The sequence below is a fragment of the Rhinolophus ferrumequinum genome, chromosome 3, assembly GCF_004115265.2.
Source record: "Rhinolophus ferrumequinum isolate MPI-CBG mRhiFer1 chromosome 3, mRhiFer1_v1.p, whole genome shotgun sequence".
In the NCBI taxonomy this organism is placed as follows: domain Eukaryota; kingdom Metazoa; phylum Chordata; class Mammalia; order Chiroptera; family Rhinolophidae; genus Rhinolophus; species Rhinolophus ferrumequinum.
Genome location: NC_046286.1, coordinates 84,619,410 through 84,644,290, shown reverse-complemented (window position 1 = coordinate 84,644,290; position 24,881 = coordinate 84,619,410). Strand labels below are relative to the sequence as shown.

The 24,881-nt window shown below is 35.8% G+C and overlaps 1 protein-coding gene across 1 annotated transcript in view; it reads left to right on the top strand.

Annotated features, from left to right (window-relative positions):
- The window catches only part of REPS1 (RALBP1 associated Eps domain containing 1), a 78,752-nt gene that overhangs the window by 40,432 nt on the left and 13,439 nt on the right, over window positions 1-24,881 (top strand). The window contains 5 exon segments of the mRNA XM_033103005.1: window positions 14,452-14,573; window positions 17,956-18,036; window positions 23,512-23,599; window positions 24,368-24,379; window positions 24,382-24,468. Of these exon segments, the coding sequence (XP_032958896.1) occupies window positions 14,452-14,573; window positions 17,956-18,036; window positions 23,512-23,599; window positions 24,368-24,379; window positions 24,382-24,468 (390 nt within the window).

The window sequence follows — 24,881 nt, the reverse complement described above, 5'->3', positions numbered from 1 at the left end:
TAGGTGTTATAACTTAGCTTAAAAACATACACATTTCAAGATCACATAGATTTGCCATCAGAATAAGATGTGCAGGCTGAACTTGGATTAATGGCTTGTCTTATTTAGTCAACTTGAAACAGAGAGAAAGAATACTCGTATATGCCACTATTTTACTTTACACTGTGACTTGCTGAGATTTGAAGAGCATTTCATGGTGTCTTGTTATTTTGCCATCCTTTAATCACATTTTATATTGTCTGACGTGAGTAAATAGCCTGTCTTCATTATCAGCATTTTTCCTTTTAATGCATCTTAATTTGTTGAAGGGAAATGCCTGGTTTATCATTAGACCTTTGCGGTCCCTGAGCATTTTCCTTTAAAAAGCCAATTTCTTCAGACTCGAAAGAAATCGGAAATTTTGTGTTTGGTGTAGATAATGCTATATTGTTATCATGTTTTATAAGACTGCTTCTGTAAGTGCTTGTATTACCTGGTAGTTTTATTTTAAAGGAAACAAGAATATAAGGAGTAAAAAACCAGTACGTTTTTCTTAAATTCTGAATGAATACAAAGAAACCTAATGTTAAATTAATGAGCCTAGTTAAAACTAAATTATTGTCTTTGGTTTTTCTGTCTAAATTCTCTGTTGGATAGTGTGATGGAAGGAATTTCATACTTTTAAAAGAGAAGTTAAAACAGAATTTGACTCTTAAAATCGCATTTATGTATTAGGCAATATCTATTTAACCCCAAAATGTCTATGATCTGACTTTATTGCCTAAATTATTAGGTTGATGAAAAAGTAATTGTGGTTTAAAAGGTTAAAAAATTGCAAAAACCACAGTTACTTTTGCACCAACTTAATACACAGGTACCGTATTCATATTATTATCATTACATATTATTACAAAGATAACAGTCTCCTTGGAGTCAAGAATCTGAGTGTGCTTCCGGTTTTGCTAATTACTCCTGTGACCCTGGGCAAGTTCTAAGCATTTATTCTAATTTTTTCTTTGTTTCTCCACCTGAAATGTGGATTCACTGCCATTCATGTTTCAGGACCTTTTATCAACCAATACGTTGATTTAGCATTGGTTATAGTTTTTTAGAAACATCCTATGAGAATCCTAGGATTTTCCTGACCATTTCAGGTAGTTATTAGGCATCAGTTAACCTCTAACTTGAGCTAAGGGCTAAATATTTTTGCTGGGTAGTTTTGCTTTCGAAGTACTTTGATTTACCTAATTAAGAAATAAACGAAAAGAACTTCTGTGTTTACTTTATTTGCTAGTAGCCAAAAGGGAAAAAGTTGTAGTAGCTACAGACTTGCTGTATCATTGATTTAAAAATTAGATTTTTTCTCTAGAGTTTTTCTATGCCTTTAATCCTTTGAAAACTGATAGCATAGTAATACAAGAAAATAATTTAAGTCAAGCTTATTCTGTTGTATGTCATTTTCTAGAGACTTGTCTGATTCTGTTACGTGTTGCATTCAGATTGGTGAATCTGGCTTTTGCATGTAGTCTTTTTTTTCTTTTTTTTCTTTTTTTTCTTTTATTTAATTTAAATAAAATCTGGTTCTTTGTAAACTTGATCTACTGCCTGAATTTTAAGGCTGATGATTCAAGTAGAAGTTCTTTTCTGGGAATTTGTCTTTTTACACTTGCTAGATCTGTTTAGCAAAGAGTCAACTCTGATTGTTTGTCTGCTCATATCTGTACACTGTTGCTCTAACTATAATTTTAAAGGTGTCGAAGACTCAGATATAATCTATATGGTTTTCTTATGTAGTAAACATTTGACTACGCGATATTAGATTTCAAACCTGCTTTCCCTACTTACAAATGATAAATTTGGAGTTTTGTTAATTTTGGGATGGGAGAACTGATGAATCTTTTTTCTCCCAGCTATCATAATCCTGAGATTCATATCACACAAAGTCCTTTGAATATAGTAATTATCATGTGACACTGGATCAATCAGTATCTTTAAAAAAATACTTTTAAATAGCTGTGTTTTTAGAAGTTCACAGTTGAAAGGGAACACCCAGTTTCTTTTGGCTGACCTGAAAATTTATAATAAATATCCCCCCTATGGAGCCTTTCTGATTTACAAAGGTAGTGTCTGTCTGCCCTGGTCTCTCATAGCATCTCCTGTGTGCCGCTCATTGTGGTACCCATCCCACTGAATCCTATTTGTTTTCCTCTTTCTACCACTACACTTTGAAATGTGTCATGTTCATTGTCATATCCTCAGGCTCTAGTACTTTGCCAGGCATGAACTAAGTTGTTCAGTAAATAATTGCTGAGTGAATTAATGCTAAATATGTGCCATATTTAAAGTAGGGTATTTTTCTTGCCGTATTTCTTTTTTTTTTTAATTAAAGTTTATTGGGGTGACAATTGTTAGTCAAGTTACGTAGATTTCAGGTGTACAATTCTGTAATACGTTATCTATATCTCACATTGTGTGTTCACCACCCAGAGTCAGTTCTTCTTCCATCACCATTTATTTGACCCCCTTTATCCTCATTTGTCACCCTCATCCCCCCTTACCCTCTGGTAACCACTAAACTATTGTCTGTGTTTATGAGTTTTTGTTTCATTTGTTTGTCTTGTTCTTTTGTTGTTTTCAGTTTTATATACCACATATCAGTAAAATCATGTGTTTCTCTACTTTTTTCTGTCTGACTTATTTCGCTTAGCATTATAATCTCAAGATCCATTCATGTTGTTACAAATGGTACTATTTCATTTTTTCTTATGGCAGAATAGTATTCCACTGTGTATATATACCACAACTTCTTTGTTCTTGACATATTTCTATTTTTGAAAATAGAGTTTTGTTATGTTTGTGACGTTGGGACCTACTAAAATATTAACTCCACAAGAATTCTGTATTTACAATTTAAATGACTCTTATAGAAGAATTGATAGAGAATAGTGGTGACTTGAGTTAGATAGAGTTGCTTTGAGTAGCAAGCTAGGCTTTCTGTAGGCACGCAAACATAGGTGGGATAGACACGGATTTTTTCCAAAATCATTTGAACAGGTTTATGGGATTAAATAGCAGATAAAACAGAACAGCCAAGGATCATACATCGAAGTACTTATGTGGATGTGAATTAATATACTTAATATTTGACATCAGCACTCAATTTGGCAGCTCAAGTAATTAAAAAAGGAAACTTGGTTTTTGTTGTCTTAGAAAAATCCATCTGTGGAAATAGCTTTTTGAAGCTGACTTCAAGAAAGAACGTCCATCTTCTAAGATTGGTTATCTTCTTTAAAATCAAACGAAAAAGAGTAAGGTGACCCGCTAGTAAAGAAAAAAACATGTTGAGATGCTCTGCATTTTAAACTCAGACTCCAAAGAATCTTCTTTGTAGCACAGTTGCAGTTTTACATAAGTTGTCTTTTATGCAATTATTGGGAAATCATCTCTCTCTTAGACTAGAGGCTCCAGGGTTGGCAGTAAATGGATCAGTCTTCTACATTAGATCTCAGTACCTAGCAGGATGCAAATTGAGTACATAAGTAGACATTCACATTTTTTTAAATGGCTCAATGGCTGGACCATTTATTTTTCAGACTGTTCTGTCTTCACACCACATTGCTCACATGAGCATCTCAGTAACATGTGCTCACAGAGGGAAAGGAATGTGCTCCCCGTTCTGTCTCCTCCATAACCACTGCTTCATACAGTAAATTTGAGCAAGTTTTCATTATTGTGGATAAGGTGCATAACATAGATCCCTAAATTCCTAGAAGTACTTCTAACATGAATGTTTTTAAAAAGTAGAGATTTTTTATGAATAGTTTACTAAAAATTTATAGTTGAGACTAGCTCAGTGTTAAGAGTTTCTCTGTACTCATCCAGAAAATTTTAACATATAAAAGTTTACACAAGTAACACATGCAGATACGTTTTTACACAAGTACTATACATCCTTGATTATTTTTCTTATAATGTTGGACATCTTTGTACTTTGTCACATATAGAGTTGTTATTACATTCTTTATCACACAAGGTAGTCCATAATATGAATGTACCTTAATTTAACAAGTCTCTTACTGATGGCTCCTGAGATAGTTTCTTGATTTTACATTTAAACTAGTGCTGTGGTGAACATGCTCCTACATTGACCTTTGTTTTGTACAAAGAACCCAGAATCTTTGTTTTTGAAAATTCACTCTCTTAAGTGCCCTTAGTTACAAAGGAAAAATTATAAAAATATGCATGATTAACTTACCAATAAAGGAATTGGTTCTCTCTGCCTATGCATTGATTATCCCTGTCTTTTAAGTATGAATGAAAAAGGTACCATTTCTAGTTTTCCTTGAAATGTATTGAAACCTGTTTATTCATTTTAAATATTTTTTCTTGTAAGAATAACTTTGGCATTTCAAATAAGTAAAAAAATACAGTTATTTCTGCTTTGATGAAGCTATTAAATGAGATTGGAATATTGAACGTTTATGATTGAAGAATTCTTCCTACATGCTTTGCTACTTGAAAACAAAATAAATTTTAAACCATAAGACTTCAGGGAGTATACATATTTTTGTAAGATTAATAATTGCTGGCAGTCATTTTTTGAAATATCTTTTTAGTATACTGAGTGTAGTACTAAAGTATTAAGAGAAGTTTAGTGTGGTAGTTTTTTTTAAAAAGGTTTTATCAAAAATATAGCTAACATGCAATATTATTAGGTTGGTGCAAAAGTAATTGCAGTTTAAAAGGTTAAAAATAATTGCAAAAACCGCAATTACTTTTGCACCAACCTAATAGTTTCAAGTATACCCAATAGTTATTCAACATTCATATACCTAAAGAAGTAATTGCCATGGTAAGTCCACCAACCATCTGACAATGTATGATGCTATCACAATATTATTAATTATATTCTCTATACTATACATTATGTCCCCATGACTTATTTGTTTTATACCTGGAGATTTTACGTCTTACTCCCCTTTACCTTCCCCACACCATTTTTAATGTTTCAATTACAGGTGACATTCACTATTAGTTTCAGGTATACAGCATAGTGGTTAGGCATTTATATAATTTAAGAAGTGATCCCCCTTCTAGTACTCACCCGACACTATACATAGTTATTCCATATTATTGACTATATTTCCTATGCTGTATTTTGCATCCTGATGTCTACTTTGTAACTACTAATTTGTACTTCTTCATCCCTTCACCTTTTTCTCCCGGCCCCCTAATGCCCTCCCACAAATCTATCACCCTACAAATCTAGTGCCCATCTGACACCATATATAGTTATTACAATATTATTGACTACATTCCTTATGTTATACCCTACATCCCCATAACTACTTTGTAACAACCAATTTGTACTTCTTAATCCCTTCCTCTTTTTCTACCTACACCTCTAACCCCACTCCCATTTGGCAACGATCAAAATGTTTTCTGTATCTATGAGTTGTTTCTGTTTTGTTTGTTCATTTTGTTCTTTAGATTCCACATATGAGCAAAATCACATTGTATTTGTCTTTCTCAGTCTGACTCTCCACTCAGCGCAACACCCTTCAGGTCTATCCATGTTGCCGCAGATGGCAAGAACCCATTCGCTTCCATGGCCGATCAGTATTCTATTGCATATGTGCACCACCTCCTCTTTATCTAGTCATCCATTGATGGACACCAAGGCTTCCTCCACATCTTGGCCATTGTAAAGAATGCTAAAATAAACATGGATGCACACATTCCTTCATAGTAGCATTTTGGGTTTCTTCGGATAAATAGACAGAAGTGGGATTACTGGGTTCTTCTTTGTCTCTTGTTATAGCCTTTGTTTTAAAGTCATTTTGTCTGGTGTAAGTATTGCTACTCCAGGTTTAAAAAATTTTTTTGTTTCCATTTTCATGAAGTATCTTTTTCCATTCCTTTCAGTTTGTGTGTGTCTTTCCATCTAGAATGAGTCTCTTGTCGGTAGCATATGTAAGCGTTTTGTTTTCTTATCCATTCAGCCCTTCTTTTTTTTTTTATTCATTAAAGATTTTATTGGGGAAGGGGAACAGGACTTTATTGGGGAACACTGTGTACTTCCAGGCCTTTTTTCCAAGTCAAGTTGTTGTCCTTTCAATCTTAGTTGTGGAGGGTGCCGTTCAGCTTCAAGTTGTTGTCCTTTCAGTCTTAGTTGTGGAGGGCGCAGCTCAGCTCCAGGTCCAGTTGCCGTTTTCTAGTTGCAGGGGGCGCAGCCCACCATCCCTTGTGGGAGTGAACCGGCAACCTTGTGCTTGAGAGGACGCACTCCAACCAACTGAGCTATCCAGGAGCTCAGCGGCAGCTCAGCTCAAGGTGCTGTGTTCAATTTTAGTTGCAGGGGGCGCTGCCCACCATCCCTTGTGGGACTCGAGGAATTGAACTGACAACCTTGTGGTTGAGAGCCCAGTGTTCCAACCAACTGAGCCATCCGGGAGGCAGCTTAGCTCAAGGTGTCGTGTTCAATCTTCGTTGCAGGGGGCGGAGCCCACCATCCCTTGCGGGACTCGAGGAATTGAACTGGCAACCTTGTGGTTGAGAGCCCACTGGCCCATGTGGAAATCGAACTGGCAGCCTTCGGAGTTAGGAGCATGGAGCTCTAACCGCCTGAGCCGCCGGGCCGGCCCCCTCCTGTGTCATTTGATTGGAACATTTAATCGGTTTACGTTGGAAGTAATTGTTGATATATAGCTATTGACATTTTATTATTCATAATTTTGATCTTTTTTTTTTCCTCGTCTTAATAAGCAAGTCCATCTAACATTCCTTATAATATTGGTTTGGCGGTGATGACCTCCTTTACCTCCTTTAGCTTTTTCTTATCTTGGGAGGCTCTTTATCCTTAGATTTTATTTTATTTATTTTATTTTTTTATTTTTTTAAAGATTTTATTGGGGAAGGGGAACAGGACTTTATTGGGGAACAGTGTGTACTTCCAGGACTTTTTTCCAAGTCAAGTTGTTGTCCTTTCAATCTTAGTTGTGGAGGGTGCCGTTCAGCTTCAAGTTGTCGTCCTTTCAGTCTTAGTTGTGGGGGGCGCAGCTCAGCTCCAGGTCCAGTTGCTGTTGCTAGTTGCAGGGGGCGCAGCCCACCGTCCCTTGCTGGAGTTGAACCGGCAACCTTGTGGTTGAGAGCCCACTGGCCCATGTGGGAATCGAACCGGCAGCCTTCGGAGTTAGGAGCATGGAGCTCTAACAGCTTGAGCCATCGGGCCGGCCCTGTCCTTATATTTTAAATGATAGTCTCTCTGGGTGGAGAGCTCTTGGTTTTAGGTACTTTTAATCACGTTAAATATTTTGTTGCTTCTGGCCTACAAAGTTTCTGTTGAGAAATCAGCTGACAGTATTATGAGAGCTCCCTGATAAGTTACTAGTTGCCTTTCTCTTGCTGCTTTTAGGATTCTCTCTTTGTCTTTAACCTTTGCCATTTTAATTATGTGTCTTGGTGTGGACCTATTTGGGTTCATCTTGTTTGGGACTCTCTGCTTCTTGGACTTATATGTCTATTGCCTCCGCCAAGTTAGGAAAGTTTTCAGTCATTATTTCTTCAAATAGGTTCTCAATCCCTTCCTTTCTCTCTTCTCTTTCTGGTACCACTATGATGCAAATGTTGTGCTTGATGTTGTCCCAGAGGTCTCTTAAACTGTCCTCACTTTTTTGGGTTCTTCTTTCTTTTTGCTGTTCCATTTGGGTGTTCTTTGCTACCTTGTCTTCCAAATTGCTGATTTGATTTTCTAGTCTACTGGTGACTTCTTCTAGTGCATTTTTCATTTCAGTTACTGTATTCTTCACTTCTGTTTTTGTTTTTTTGTTGTTTTTTTAATTTTTATGGTTTCTATGTCCTTTTTTATGCTTTCTTTCTCTGTTGAAGTTCTCACTAAGTTCCGTGAGCATCCTTATAACCATTGTTTTGAACTCTGTCTCTGGTAAGTTGCTTGTCTCCATTTTATTGAGTTTTTTCTCTGGAGTTTTCTCCTGTTCTTTGATTTGGAATGTATTTCTTTGTTTCCTCATTTTTGCTGTCTCTCTGTGTTTGTTTCCATGTATTAGGTAGATCTGCTATATCTCCCAGTCTTGCCGGGTGGCCTTATGTAGTAGGTGTCCTGTGGGGCCCTGGCACAGTCTCCCCGGTCACCTCCACCAGGTGCTCTAGGAGTGTCCTTTGTGTTGGTTGTGTGTGTCCTCCTGTTATAGTTGAGCCTTGATTGCTATTGGCATGTCAGTGGGTGGGACTGACCCTCAGGTTGATTGGTTATAGGGTTATGCCATGTCCACAGCTTATGGGCTCCTGTTCAGGGTGCTTACCCCCCTGTATGGGATATGCCCCAGAGGGCTCTGGCGCCTGTTGAAATCGCCCTTTGTATGTGAGCTTATAGGGCTAATTGCATGGTACTCTGCTGTGGTCTGAAGCCAACCTCCAAGTATGTTGGTTCTGGGGACTCTTGGGAGGGTCTCTGGTGCAGGCACAGGCCACCCACTGCTTGTGATCGGCCGGGGACTACCTCATAGGAGCTGCAAAGTGATTTATGGTTGTTCGCTGCCTGTGCTGTACCTGGAGGCACGTGGGAGAAGCCATGCTGTGAACTGAGGACATCTGCCACCAGTACCAAGCTTGGGGTAGCTCTGCAAAAGGCCAGGACACCCCAAGGCCTGCTGCCACTTGCTGACTCTCTTAAGGTTTAGCTGCTGATAAAGCTTCCTGTGGTATGCAAGTTGGCTGAGGAGGGGTCTCAGGGAAGAGTTGGGAGTGGGAGGAGCTGTGGTCACCAGGTTAATGTAAATCCAGTTTGGTACCAGTGCTGAGCCTGGAGCTACTCAGCAAAAGTCTCAGAGCACACTGAGACCATTCACCAACAACCTGGGGCCCAGGGACCACAGTAGTTTTCTAGAACGAGTGTAGTGCAGGCAGGGCTGGCTGCTCTCGGAGAAAGTGCCTCCGGTGTTGGAGGAGTTGATTGGGCAGGGTCCCAGTGAATCACCAGGATAGAGCAAGTGGAGCTCACCAGACCAGATTCGGGTTTGGCCTGTAGGGGAGGACTCAATACAAGAAAGATGGCGCCCTCCTGCCAGTTGCACGGGGGCAGTCCCCCCTCACAGGGAAAAGGGCAGCTGTCCTCCAGCCCTCGTTCAAAGCCACACACTTCAGTCTGCCCCTCCCACCCCTGTATGCCTCTGATGCCCCCCGAGTCATTGTCTCTCTGCTGGGGCCCAGGGTGAGTGCCTGGGAGGGAGGGAGTCTGCACGGGTCCTTTAAGAGGACATCTGGGTTTTCCCACAGCCTTCTATCCCACCCTGACAATCAGAATCCCCACTGGTTTTCAAGCCAGATATTGTGGGGACTCCTCTTCTCATGACCAGTACTCCAGATGGGAGCCCCATATGGGGCTGGTGTCCCTGACTCCTCTGGGGGAAACCTCTGCAGCCGAGATATACCTCCTGATTCTCAGCCACCACACAGAGATTTGGAGCCAGTCTGTTTTGCATCTCTGCCCCTCCTACCAGTTTCAGCATCTCTTCTTCTTTATATTCTTAGCTATAAAACTTCTGCTCAGCTAGACTTCAGATGGTTCTCCAGGTTGATTGTCTTATAATTTAGTTGTAATTTTAATGTGTTCGCGGAAGGAAGCAGGCACAGTGTTTATCTGTGTTTATAGAATGGTAGGTTTTAAACCTGGATAGTAACTGAAGCTCTTTTAAAAAGGTTGTTCAGCAGATACACTGTACTGCAATGAATCTGTGGTCTTTTTAGAGTCTTTGGAGGCTAGAAGGATGAAAACTACCTACGGACGGTGTTTTTATTTTCTAGTGCGATCCTGAATATATGGTTTGCACTCATTTAATTTGCATTTAATTTGCACTCATTACTAACTTTTAAATGTAGACTGACAGTATGTCAGTATGATCACATAGGGTTGTGTCTTCCAGACACGCTTTTATACATGGAAATACTTTTTGAATAAAAGTCCTTTTGGGGTTGACTTTAAACAAATAATTTAGGCTCGTGCTCTTCTTTTTCAGCCCTGATGCTCTGATGATGTCAGGGGCAGAGCAGAACCCTCAGGAGGGAGGCAGGGTTGACACAGTGTTCCAGCAGGAGGCTAGGTTGGAACACTGCATCAGGTAAGAGTAAAACTACACCCCTGCCTCCGTGAGGATACAGACTTAAAGACTAACTTTTGTGGGCGGGCATGAAGCTCTTTGTTGGAGTATTTATAGGAAGCCAAGTTGAAGGAGGTATGGTTTATTACAGACCTAGTGCTCATGACTCTTAGTTTCTAGAACATGGGTAATTTGTTCTTTTTTGACTGTCATTTGTTGTTCTACATATGAAGTAGGAAAGAAGCAATGTGTAATTTTGCTAATTTATTCCAGAAATAATTTTTGGGTTTTCTAGGACAGTGATTTTTCAAACTGTTTAGTCTTAGAACTCCTTTACATTCTTAAAAATTATTACGGACCCCAAAGAGCCTCTGTTTATGTATCTTAGATTGCTTAATAGTTGCCCTATTAGAAATTAAAACTGATAAATTTTAAACATTTATGGCTATTTTAAAATAATAATTACCCCTTAAATATTAGCATAGATGATTTTAAGAAAACATATTCTACAAAATAAAAAAAAAATTATGAAAAGAGTGGCATTGTTTATCTCATTTTAATATCTATTTTAGTAGAAGACAGCTAGATTCTCATATTTGCTTCTGCATTCAAGCTGTTGGATATGTAATTTTGTTTGAGGTATATCAGGGATCGGCAAACTAAGCCCTGAGGGCCAAATCCAGTCTGCTGACTGTTTTTGTATAGCCCACAAACAAAAAGTGTCATTTTCTTTTTAATCGTTGTGGGGGAGGAAGAACAATATTTCAGGACATGTGAAAATTATATGAAATTCAAATTTCAGTGTCTATTAATAAAATTTTATCGGAACACAAGCCAGGCTCATTCCTTTATGAATTATCATGGCTGCTTTTGCACTACAACAGCAGAGTTGAATAGTTGCAACAGAGACCATATAGCCTGCAAAGCCTAAAATATTTACTGCCCAGCCCTTTGTAGGAAAAGCCCTAGTACATGAAGAAAATCTGGCCTCACGTTGCAAAACGGACTATTTTTAGATAATTATGGATATTCTTTGGTATTGCACCAAGTCAACAAATGGTAATTTCTTAAAGGTCAATTGTAGTGGGAAAGATGAAACCATATTAATGAATTGTTTTTACTGTTACATTAAAATCCATAGATCTGTCTTTGAATACACTATGAATTCATTTTGAATGAATCTTTTTACCCATGCATGGTTTTATAACATAATGCATTGATTATTTGTAAAATATTAGTTCATTGAATTATACAAATATTAGGACATTTTGTTATAAAATATCAAAAAAGCATATTTGTTAATATTATAACTTATCAAAGAAGTCTTTAAGTACTGGGAAGCTCTTGAGCTTGTGGATATGGATACACATTTTCCAAAATTCTAATTTTCTCTTCCTAGTAAGCTCTGAGTTTGATATTAGTAACAACTACTCAAGACAGTTTTTTCCTTGAAGTGACAGGCTCACTTAATTCATTTTTGAGACAATGCCTAATACCCAAGTCCGAATAATTATCAGTTTATCCGCTGTTCTTTAAAGAAAAATTGTGTTCCATCAAAAAATGGCATGTTCAGCTGACAGCTGAATCATACAAGTACTTACATATATTTTTTTCTGTTCCATAGCAAATTACAATGATTCAGTAAAAAGTACTTGTATGATATATACACACACACACACACACACACACATAGCCCCTCCCCATTACTTTGATACTCCATTATATAAATTTGGACATATATTTCCTGTATTGCCACACAGAGTATTAAAAAGATGTGTTTTGGGGGATGAGATTTAATAAAAATAATTTTTACTCCTTAATTGTGAACATTCTTCAATGAAATTGACATGCCTCTTTGTTTATTTTAACTGGAATGCACAGGGGTGAAAAATACAATGACTAGTATATTTTGGGGCCACTGCCTTGATTCTTGCTGATAAGTTGACAGTTTCACCCACCATCACTTTTGCATCATTTGAAAGCCAACACAGGAAAAACATTATTACAAAAACATTTTTGACTTTTCAGACCCCCTAAGAGTCTTAGGATTCCCAGGAGTCCATGATCCATAGTTTGAGAACTGCTGCTCTAGGAAAATAACTGTATGGAAATAATTACGAAGTACAATTATTTGGGTGAATAATATTTCGGTTCTCAGCCTCAACAGTCTAAACCCACTGCAGCTTTGTACCAGTGAATCACTGAGGTTCTCAGAATCTATCCCAAATTATAATGGGGGGTGACGTATAATCTAGCCCTAAATATGTCATTAGAAGACTGACATGAGAATGGAGGTCCAGAAAGTTGACCAAAGCAGGCCCCAGTTTGCCCTAAGATGACATTTGACTGACTTTAAGTAAGTTCTTTTGAAAATTATTCATCCTATAGTTAATACTATTTTAATTCTCTTTATTTTTCTTTAACACCTGCTTTGGGGATCTCTTACAGACACTTCTTCATTCATCCTCCTGACAGAGTTTCTACTTTCAGTAAACTGTCAAATTTATAACCATTATCCATTCTCCTTTCCTTAACTTCTTTTCCCTTTGTTATCATAGGAAAAAAGTCCATAATTTTTGTTCACACTAAAAACCACAAGCTATCCCCATGAGGAATTTGCTGCTATTAGTAATCATAAATATTTTTTCATTAGTTTTTCTCTCAGAGCTTTGAGTTAAGAGATCTTCATAGAACATTATCTGAAGCCTTTCTGCCTCTTACTGGTTCAACCTACTCTGACACTTTTATTGAGAAAGGGATAGGATTAAGGAAGAAATAGCTACAGTTCCTGATTTTAGAAAACTAAAATTTATCAAACAAAATACGATGCTGGACTCCAAATTAGAAGTTGGAGTATGATGTGACTATGAAGAAATAATATCAGGGTAATTAAAAGGCAGGTATTTTGAGATAGTTATATAACAGAAGAGGGCGGAGAGAAATTTTGAGAACTTTTTCAAAATATCAGTGGTTAGTTTTGGTTCTAGGAAAATAATGGAGGAGAATGAATTTAAATGAAGAAGAACACAAAAAGCAACTTATTCAATAAATGTATGTGTGCCTCGTATATATTAGGTCCTATGTTAGGAACTAAAATGTGAAGGATTGACTTATGAATAGATTGAAAGGTAAAACCTATATACATCACTCAGTTTTATATGGCTCTATGTCTATTTAGGAATTTGAAGTACAGTGCTAACATTTAATGGCAAATGTCTTTCTTTCCTTTGGAGAAACTCGGGTGCTGTTTTATTCAACTTGCCCATGGTCAAACAGTGAGATAAAATGACACATATTAGAATCATATTTTGATACAGGTTCTAAATAGGTACTTTCCATTAATTTGTCAATAAATGTGATTTTCAGACTGGGATTATATTTAAAGCCATGTAAAACTTGGGAAAATTGGGATGAGAATTTAGTTACTATTGAAATTCCTTCTGTTTTTAAATTGGAATTTAAGAGATATTTTAAATTAAGGCTTAACTAATTAAAATTAGAATATGCTAACTCAATAGTACTTTAAAAACCACTTTGAAATTGTGTCATGGATTTGTAGCTTTCTCAATGAAGTCTGGAAGTGCCATTGAGCCTAATGATTAAAGTTTGTTTCGTGTGGGCTCATTGACTTTGCTTTTTGCTCATTCCTGGGACTTTCCTCTCCTTTTCCTGTCTTCCCTACAAATATATGCTGCTCTTTGGTAACAGGGGAGGCTTGTGAAGACAATATGAGTGATTTAGTATAAATTAGCAGTTCCCAAAGTACATTCCAAGGGGATATTTTGAGGGATTTTATTTGATAAAAAAGATTTGTGTTTGGGAAAAACTGATTTAAATAGTTTATTTGCTCTAGGACTTTATAAGTCCTTGATATATGCAAATGTGCAAGCGCCAACAGGGAATTACAGTATCCCCAAATTGATTGGAACAGAAAACCTAATTTTTTAAAAGCACCTTACTGATTAATACTCCATGAAATACACTTTGGGAACTGGTACAAATCCATCCCTATTATCAGAAAACGATTATGTGCCCTATTGTGTTATTATTATGTATAACACTCTTTTTTCTCTTTATTCCTAACTAGAATTTATTTTCATGTAAAGCTATGGTTTTGGGTAGACGATACATAGCAGGAATAGGTACTGCCTGACTGTCAAAATGTTTATTTAATTTTTAAATTTTTTTGCTTTTGAATTACAATTGACATACAATATAAAATGTTTTGGGAACATGAGGAAAGGAAATTAGAGTATGAATTACTACTTGTAAAACTCATCAGTTAGGTTTTTTTATAAGTAAATATTCCTAAACAAAAATACAGTGTTTATAGAGAATTTCTCTCTTTAAATCGCAGATGTCGGGGAGCAGACAGGTGAGGTAGGTTATTCAGGCTCTCCTGCAGAAGCGCCTCCAAGCAAGTCACCGTCAATGCCGTCACTAAACCAGACTTGGCCAGAGATGAATCAGAGCAGTGAGGTTAGCAAAGTTTCCCTTTTCTTTCATTAACTTTGTTAAGGTAAGACGTTCCAAACAGAGGAATTTCAGCATCTAGCTTTTCCAGCATGTATGCACAGTTAAGAGAACATATCAAATATGACTATGATAAATGTTTATAATTATGTGACTCTGAGGTTTTCAAAGTACTATTCACATATATACTGTCATTAGGTTTCCACCACTCATTTCTGCTAAAACCCTGTGCATTAGGCAGGGCAGATGCATGCAATCAACAGTCAAAAGGGTGAATGTCTTGGCCAAGATAGCTCCTAGCCATTGAGGGACAAGTGCTAAGATGTGAACACCAGTCATTTGACATTCGTCAACTACCACACCCACTGTGTCACGCTGCCTTCTCATTCCTGTAAGCAAGGTATGGGGTAATATATTTGGAATCTTCGCATTGCGGTGATAAAAGTCACTAATCCAGCTTTCCACATGAAAAAAGTATTTTCTTCAACCCAAGCTACTTATAATAATTTAGTTTTACTTAATACAAAATGGAATGATTTAACCCTATTAAATGCATTGGTTAAAGATGTTTTATATATATAAGACCAGACAACATGCAAAACAGAATATGAGACAAATGTACACCCCCCTCTCCTCCTCGATACTTTGGAACTTCGTTATATAAAACAATAAAACACTGATTAGAATAAGGGAAAGGGAGCCTGAGGCCCTGCCTCCACCAAGCACCCCCTGAGGCCCCTATGTTAAATCTTAGTGCTTTGTAGAACTCTAGTTAAAAATTGCTGTTCTACCCTGTTAGAGCAGATTTCTTTGTGAACAAGTTACATTTTTTTCTTACAGTTTTTTGTATTTAGTGCTACAAATATAAAAGTGTGTTGACACTCAGGGGAAAATTCTAAACTTCTGTGCTTTCCATGTCTTTTAAAGCCAGAAAAGTACTGAATTAAAGAGACACTAGTTAGTTTAGGACAGTTGCAAAGCAGAAATAATTGACAGGTTTAAAGTACTTGCTGCTGCTTTACGACATAACCACAGACACCTTGTGCCTGAGACATAACATACCACCTGTCATACTGTCAGATGTAAACCCCTTTATGTAAGTTTTTTTTCTAGAGGGAGGAATTAAGCCTTGAAAGAATTTACTAGTCAAGAGGCTTTATAAAGACTCTTGAAAGGACTATTTTTGCTCATTTTTTAAAAGTAATATGAGATTAAAAGCATTTCTTCCATTGATATCAGCTCATAAATAAATAAAAGCAACTCTTTCTAAAGCATCTCAATTCTAAAGCCCATCTTCATTTATTCTAAATAAAATCATATGTGATCATTAAAGACTAGGAATAGAAGTCCCTTCCATATTCTAATTTAAGTAGTTGCATTTTCCTTTTTAAATATTACTAGCAAGTTTCATTTTGTAGTATTTGGTAATAAGGTTATGAATGTCATAATTATTTTTCTTTTTATTCTGTGGAAAATCAAAATGTTAATAAAACTAACATTGATTTTGAGACAGTTGAATAATTTTCTACAACAAAACACTAATAATTCTTTCAATAAATAGTTATTCAGCACTGTAGGGAATAACACTAATAATAATACCACCACCAATAATAATCTCTAACATTTAATTGAGCACTTTTGATGTATCAGTTCTGTTCAAAAACTCTTGACGTGTATTAACTCCACTTCTCCGTAACAATCCTATGACCTAGATATTATTATTCTCATGTTACAGATGGTGTTACTGAAGCACAGAGAGGTTAAATAACTTGCCTAAGGTTGTACAGCATGACTAGGATTCCAGTAGTCTGGTTCTAGAGCTGTGCTCTTAATCATTCTACTAAAGTTGTGACAGTAAGAGTGTGTCTCTGCTCTCTAGATAGCTTACGTATAGTCTTATGAAACCCAGTAAAACTTCATGCCACCACATGGGTAAATAAATGCCTTCTTCTTGGTAAAAATCTACATTAAACTTTACGCCATTAGATAATTAGATAATTAGGATTTTAAATTTTTCTTCTGTATACATGCAACAATAATTATTGAAGAAATTGTAACAAATATTGGTAAGTCACTTCCCCGAAGTGATATTCCATGATGAAAATGAACACTTTGAATGCATCAGTATATCTTAGTATATCTTAATTTCATGATTTAGAAAGTAATTTGTAGGCATAGTTATTGAATGATTATGTTAGCCATTCTTGTAGATAATTTTGATCAGTGTATTAATTTGCTACTGTTTAATTTCTACAAGTCTTCTCAAATTGAGTATCATTTTAAATAATAAGTCGAACTTTGAAGCATAAAAATGTATACTTTTCCATACTGAATTATCTAAAGAGAATTTTGGTTAATGGGGTAGATGTGTCTGTGTGTAAACATCGTTTGTATATATTGTGTATGTGTAGATGTTTTTCCCTCTTCAGAGTACAACTGATAATTCAATCAAATTTTAATGATAATTTTAATATAAAAATCTTATACTATTTTATTACTAAGATCTTCAAAAATAAATGGAATTCACTAAAATTAATATTGGCTTATCACTCCACCTGATTTAAGAGGTATATTTGTGTACCTCTTTTAGAAGCGTAGTATCAAAATACATCTTCTATATATAACACATACTCAGATGCTTGATTTACTCTCATTGTGTCCGCATTCTGATTTTTCTAGCATGGGGGGGCGGGGGCGGGTGCCTGATTGGCAGTTCTGTCTTTTGGTCTGGCATGGTCCTGTTCGTAATGCTGATTGCAGGGGTTGACTTGCTACAGATTGCAGATTGACATAAGCTCAAACATATATTAATTCCAGAATTCTTTGCATTTTATCTCAATTATATTTTATCACATATACATATGTACAAAATATGTGCACGTACATAATAGAATCAATCATCTTTCAGGGGTCGCACTGGCAAGTCAGACTGACTTGCTTTGTTTTGACCAAAAGTTTGGTACTCAAGATTTGCTAACATCACCAAATCAATATTTTAACATTTAAATTTTAAAAGGATGAAGTTATTCTTTCCCTGGTGAAGAGGAACCCCTTTACATTTTTACTTTGTTGCCATTTACACCACTTAGACTCTGTTCTTATATTGTGTTTTGAGGTTGAATTCCGTAAAGACTTTGAATCTCTTCCATAGAGATTGCAATAAATTGTTATTATACATTTGATTGTGAAGCTGTTCACCTTACATTACAAGTGGACTCAGCATAGATGAGTATAAAATGTTTATGGAAAAATAGAAATTATGTAATTTAGTCAGGCCTATGAAACATAACTTGCAGTGCAACCTCTGAATTACTTTGCTAAATCTCTCCAGTGATCTTTTACTCCATCTTTCTCATCATGCTGACTTGTCTCTCCTCTGTCTGTTCAGCAGTGGGAGACATTTAGTGAACGCTCTTCAAGCTCACAAACTCTGACCCAATTTGATTCTAACATTGCACCAGCTGATCCTGTAAGTCAATCACTTAGCTTGCTTGTTTGAAATTAATTTTATTAACCCAAATTTCCATTCATTGTGGTTTTTAGCTGATATGCATGATTCAGTGTGGAGAGCTTAGAAGGAAATGGTGGCAGGCTTTTCAATTTTTGTGTGCTTAATGGTGGAAAGAACATGTTTTTACCATTGTTTGTATTTTCTAGTTATTTTGGTGAGAGAAAAGTGTATGTTTTTTAAATCTGGTACATGTGTGTAAAGAAGCATTTTGTGACAATTGATTTAGTTGACCTTGTTTTCATTTGCAAATTAAGTGTGTGTTTTATTAAACATACGCTGTTTTGTTTTATTAAATATACACTGTTTATTTCAGTGTAGTGACACTTAGTAAATACTATTTTATTTGTATGCTTATACATCATGTAATATGTACTATCTATGTAAATATGCAGTGTCATCTTTTATTTTAATAGTCCAGATGGTATGGCTTTGACTTAAATAGTATGTTGAGTTCTGTTACAAGAGAAGCAAGTTCAGCAAAACAATACAGTTGTCAGTCAAGATTCCTATTGTGCAAAGGAACCCTGTCTTGTCTTCCTGTGGTTGTGTTGCTTTGAAAATGCTACAAAGTTCACATCCTGATTTCAAAAATAAATTCTATTCCCATAGACTTAATTTCATATATGCCCCAACCTATCCCTCAAGTTATTTGAAAACTTCAAAACCTTACTATTAGTCATTCTCACTTTTCACTGCTGCTTTTTCTTTTATTTATTTTTTTTCTTTTAAAGAGTAAGACATGCTAATAAGCACTTTTGAAAAAGAAAGAGGAAGGGAAGTAGGAAGGGAAGAAGAGTGTAAAAGGTAGGATTTAAAAAAATGAGTTCAGTGGAAAGATATTCAGAAAGTGTCACAAGGCATTCTTTTTAGATGTTTCTGATCAAAGACAGCCAGCATTTAGTAATTAAATGTAAAAATGATCTTGTTATTTAATGTGGACTTGGGAGAAGTGGCATTTAAAGACAATAGTACATCAACAGTTTAATGGATCTTTGGTGTGTTTTATAATTTTGAAGAATGTATATCTAATTGAAATACAGAGGATGCTGTTATATTGAATTTAAACAAATAATACATGGAATTGTGTTAAGTGTGTTTTATAATTGTATAAGAATCAATACGTAGATCATCTGCCTTTTGCTTCTCTTGCTACTTTGAGGGCATTTATTTATCTTTGATTTTAGTCTCTGAAAAATGAAGGAGAAATAAAAAGGCAACACAATTTTTGCTGTTTCTTAGTAGCTATAATTCTTGGGAAGTGAAAGTGCTGTAAGCTAAAGAAAGTAGTACCTTAGCTCTGTTTCTTTTCTCTGTTATTCTTATCTCCTAGTCAGGTTACTTTTATTTAAAGTACTTAAGAAAAGTACTTCACTTCACTTGGGAAGGAAGGTTTGAATGTGGCAATAAAGAAAGTCTATTTTCTAACCGCCTTAAGAGAGAGTGAAAAATAATTTTCGTAGTATTATGATTCTTTGTTAGGACAGGAAAGAACATTACATGTAAAAACCCAGAACTCAGAGGCAAAATAAATGGACTCATGACTGGCAGGAAATGTAGGAGTAACAGTGAAGTTCTTGTAACTTCTTGGAAATAGTATCAAAATTTATGAATTCCAGCTCTAGTGTTTAAAATGATATGGCTCAATACTTCTTTGTTGTCTCTAGTGTGTCAGGAGGCTCTGGAAAATTAAAAATGGTTACTGGCATTTGAAACTTGAATTTAGACCTCTAAATTTGATAAAGTTGGTGGTCTTAAATATTTATAATGTGGTACCTATAAAATCTTTTTTCTTTTATGGTGACAAACTTAAACCTAAACGTTGTTCCCCAACTAGTAATTTCTCTTTAAACTTTCAATAAGGAGAAAGTCCTGTTCTGAGGGTCTGAGTTTCTTAACTTTCATTTTAATACTTACCTGACATAATACAACCAGTAGCCACAATTCCAAATGATCCTTTCCAAGGTTTATGTAAATGAGGATTATGTAAGTAAATAAGTTCCATTCAGATCAGAACAGAATCACCCAGGAGAAAAAAACACTGCTGTTCTAATACGAATTTGACAGACCTGACGGTGTCGGAAATATTTAATGGAATATTTTTTAAAAGCTAAAATTTGATAATTAGCCATTTACTCAATAAAGTGAAAGTCTCTGAAAAGCTCCAGACTGCTCTGTAGTACTTTAGACGTGGCTAGCACACAGTGCAGTGACCCCGTATGCAAACTGAGATGGTTAATAATTATGCTCCCAGAATGGTGATGAAATGGAGTTTCTGATATCTCGTTTCCAGAAACTTGATTACTTTTGTTGAACTGCTAATCAGTTAATAGCTAGACTCCGGCAGAATCTGCTTCTGCAAGGAAATTCTAGACTGATGAAAAGCATAATGCTCTAGTCTTTGCCGTGATTTGTGCCAACTCACCTGGTTTGTTGGAGCCCCTTTTAGGTGTTTGTGACATTTTCTAGGAATACAAAGATGTCAAAAACAGAATTCCAATCTTAAGTAGACCACAGTTTAATTATTATTGCTTGATGATTGTGATAATTACCATACATGGCCGTGAGCAATACTGTGGGCAGAGAACCATGGGCCAACTCAGCCCCGTATTTTGGTAAGGTTTCCACAAAAGAACTTAACGTTTGTATGCTGAGTTTTGAATGCAAGTGTAACTGGCAGAAGTAGACAAGGGCATTCCAATCAGAGAGAGTGTCGTGAGCGCCATCAGGTCAGTGTGGTGAGAGTATGGGGGGACGTAGGTATAGGGAAATGATGGGGCCTAAAGAATGTGGTTGGAAACAGACTGGGAAGATCTTTGTATGCTAGACCAAGACTCTGAACTTAATCTCATAGACCCTATTGGGTAACAAGAAGGACCATGATAAAGGGGCAAGGGAAGAGGTAACTGGGGATATCACTTGGGCACTAATGTGAAGAATTGATGGGATCAAAAGAGATATGATGAACACCTGAACTAAGTTCATGATACAGGACTAGAAAGTAGGCAGGGCTGGACTCAGGCAGACAGGATAATAGGATTTAAAGCAGGTAGAAAATACAGATACATGAGCATAATATTAAATAAGGTGCTAAGTCTGGTGCCCAAATATAGGATTACAAATGTACTATGAGTGATTAGGAATGGTTTTCCTAAAGACTTTGGGTGATTTGAATAGACAGAAGAAAGAGAGCAGAACCCACCATCAGTCTTGTACTTTATTCTCTATGTTTAAATTTGAGGGTGCTAATTTGGAGCAGAGAACGTGTTACTTTGGCATCCTGTGACTCAGGACTCAGAGACTTACAGGCATTCTTGGTTCTTCATTTGGACGTTGAAATGCTTATAGTCAAAGCATATCCTGCTTTACACCACAGTCACAAATGCAGCTTCTGATATACTGGTTAGTCCGTGGTTAGGTCTGGTCTTCAAGAAATTACCTTGTCCTGTTGGCAGCCGGATCCACTGGACTAACGCTATTACACGCTCATAGCAACCAGTAGTTGTATAACTAACTAAAGTATGCAACACAACATTGCTTTACTGGTAAAGAAACGTATGCAAATTATTTGGAGAATGAATAGAACATTCATGATTTTCTTTTCTTGGGGTCATTATTATACTTCCATTTATTGTGCTGGAACTATATGAAAAGGCCAATTAATAATCCATCTGTTACCAGCTTTATAAATTTGATTTTATACACATAGGTGTACACACAAAATATATATTAGATGAATATAGTGAGTTAAAGCATCTAATAAGTTTTCCTTGCTAATTTTTTTTCTAGTTTGAGGGGAGCATTGGAATAAGAATTTCATTGTATCACAAACTATCATTTCTTTCTCTGTTAATCTTGCCTTATAATATTGAATTCTGATTCTCATAGCATTTATTTCTGCTGTTAAAATTGTAAGTTAAGAAAATACTAGTTATAAAAAGAAAAAAAAAGAAAAAAGAAAATAGTAGTTATTACCAAAGCCATGTTTTTTATAACAATAACATCTTAAATGTATTGTTACATTTTCCTGAGAGTGACTCATTCTGTGAGAAATCTAAACTTTTATCCATCTGTAATGTCATCTTTATAATTTTAGAATTATAGGGATGATGTTAGTTCAGGTCAAGTGGATAATACTTGAAAACTGTCCAGAATCTCACTGGTGTAGGGGCAGGAAATTACTATGAATGGATTTATCTGTGTAATTGCAGTGAAGACTTCATTTGTTATACATTGTTTGAATTTAGAGATTCTAAGAGTAAGCCAAGAAGAGAACTGTCAAACAAGAGAGGGGATGCTGGAATTTAACTTTCTCTAGAGAGGCGTGGTGTTAACTCTGTACTGTTACCCAGTGTCTGGCTTAAACTGAAAGGTCATTATCCTTCACACTAAATTATAAACTTACCTCATTACTAGATACTCGAAATTGAAGGATCTCATGTTCAGTATTTAGCAACAACTCACACAGAATGCAAACTGACTCCTCCTAGAAGGCGCTTAGCCCCCTTGGCAGTGTTTTTCAGCTGGTCTGTTGCTGTTAATCCAAATTCTTGATACTATTGTGGTTCCTCCCGTGGAGGGTGGGGTGGTGGGGGGAGGGGGGAGGGAATCCCAGAGTCGGTCCTACCTGTGTACCCAGGTATACCTTCCTCTTTCCTTTCTGAGAGGCTACCAGTTATTTGTCTTCATCCTCTCTTCCTTGCCTTGCTCTTTTCATTCTTTTCAAAAGTCTGTTCTTTACTCCTCTAACTAGACTTGCCACTTATGAAGTTTAGGGATACCAGATGTATTATAGTCTTGAAAAGGTTTAAGAAAAGTATTAAGAGTGTTAGAGTAGGATTCTTGCTTAGCCCTCTTAAAAAATGGATCCCTTTGTGGAAGTTTTATGCTAAATTTTAAACAATTCTATAGAACTAATCTATAGAAAGTATGTATTGTACTTACTGTTACCATATAGCAAGCAGCTCATTAACTTTGTTTTATATATGAAAAACAAAAGTGTCAAATTTTCTTGAGCAGTTTCCTGAAAATGAGTTCAGTCTGTTACTTAGTTTTTGGATTCTCATGACATAGTTCACTTTTATCTGAGAGGTTCCAATTTATATGATTTCATAAGATCATTTCACACTCTGCCTTTCAGTACTGTCTTGAACTATATTTTTATAAGATAATTTTTTCACTCAAATCTTTAATCACTCAAAAGTTAAAGTGTACTTTTTATAAAATAAATCAGATTATTAGGTATGTATAGTGAACTTGATTTTTTTAAAATAAATTTTCTAGAAGTTCTAATTTAAAAATTAATTTTCATGCTTGCCTTAGTGTGAATGAGAAAGTCTATCCACCAGTTTTTAAAGTCTGGTTAATTTTAATTATTTCATGGTATAGCTTGGCCTTTTTAATACAAGTTCTGTATTTCCTCTCCTTTGTCTCTAGGATACTGCTATTGTTCATCCAGTTCCTATTCGGATGACTCCAAGCAAAATCCACATGCAGGAAATGGAACTTAAAAGAACTGGCAGTGGTAAGGAAGCTGCTGCTGGGCTGTATTTGAGTTTAGTGGGCTGTGTTTTAGATTAGCATCAAGCTAAAATACACAAGTAATTATTCTGTCAGGGTGCAGTTTCTGTCACAGTTGTTTATTTTTTAACATAGTACTTTCTGCAATTACACATACTATATATGTGTGCTTATGTATTTTTTATAGTTTTAAAAAGGAAAATTATTGAATTTAAATTATGAAGTGTTTAAATAAGGACATTTGGAAAATGACTTTTCTGATACTCTGGATTTTTATGATCACATATGAATTTACCTTCAAAGTATGTTCAAATTTTAATTGAAGAGGTATATGTTAAAATAAATTTTGGCTGTGAAATTGTATATTTGGCTTAAACTCTTGGATTTTCTCCTAGATTAAATGTTTTAGTTAATGTTTCTCAAAAGTAGATTATTTTCTATATAAGTCAACATCATAAATTACTTATTTTACAGCCATTTGTATGATGTTTTGTTTAAGTAATTGCCCTACACTGATAAAATGAACACAGTATGAACATGCAAATTGACTTTTTCATTATAAATATTTCCTATTATGGCAGAAAACAAAATTGTATATAAACAATTTTATATTTGTTTTTATTAAAAATACTTTTTTGTCTTATATCCCATGGATTTACCTGCAGCTTCTTTGTAATATCTAAATGAAGTCTTACCATGTACTCTGAGGTTTATAAACTTATTGATTCAAATACCTATATCTTGTATTTTACTTATTATTTCTCTCTACTAGATCATACTAATCCACTAGCCCATTACTTGTGAAAACATCTGACCTTTCAGAAGAAAATAAGGATAAATTCATCGTGAAATTTGCTTCTGGAAATACTGTAGGTAAGTGAAAGATAGCATTACACCTTCCATTTGAAGTGTATGAAGTCTGGATTTAGAGACTGCATAATGCTAATATATAGCCATTTAATACTATCTTCACTGAATACATTAGAGAACAGCCAACCCTTGTAAACACCCCACCCTCTTTATGAATACCGTGTTTCCCCGAAAATAAGACCTAGCCAGACAATCAGCTCTAATGCGTCTTTTGGAGCAAAAATTAATAGAAGGCTCGGTATTATATATCATATCATATCATATATCATATATCATACCCAGTCTTATATTACAGTAAAATAAGACGGGTCTTATATTAATTTTTGCTTCAAAAGCCTCAGTAGAGTTGATTGTCCGATGAGGTCTTATTTTCGGGGAAACATGGTAAGTGGTTGCCCATTGCCATCTGAACCTGC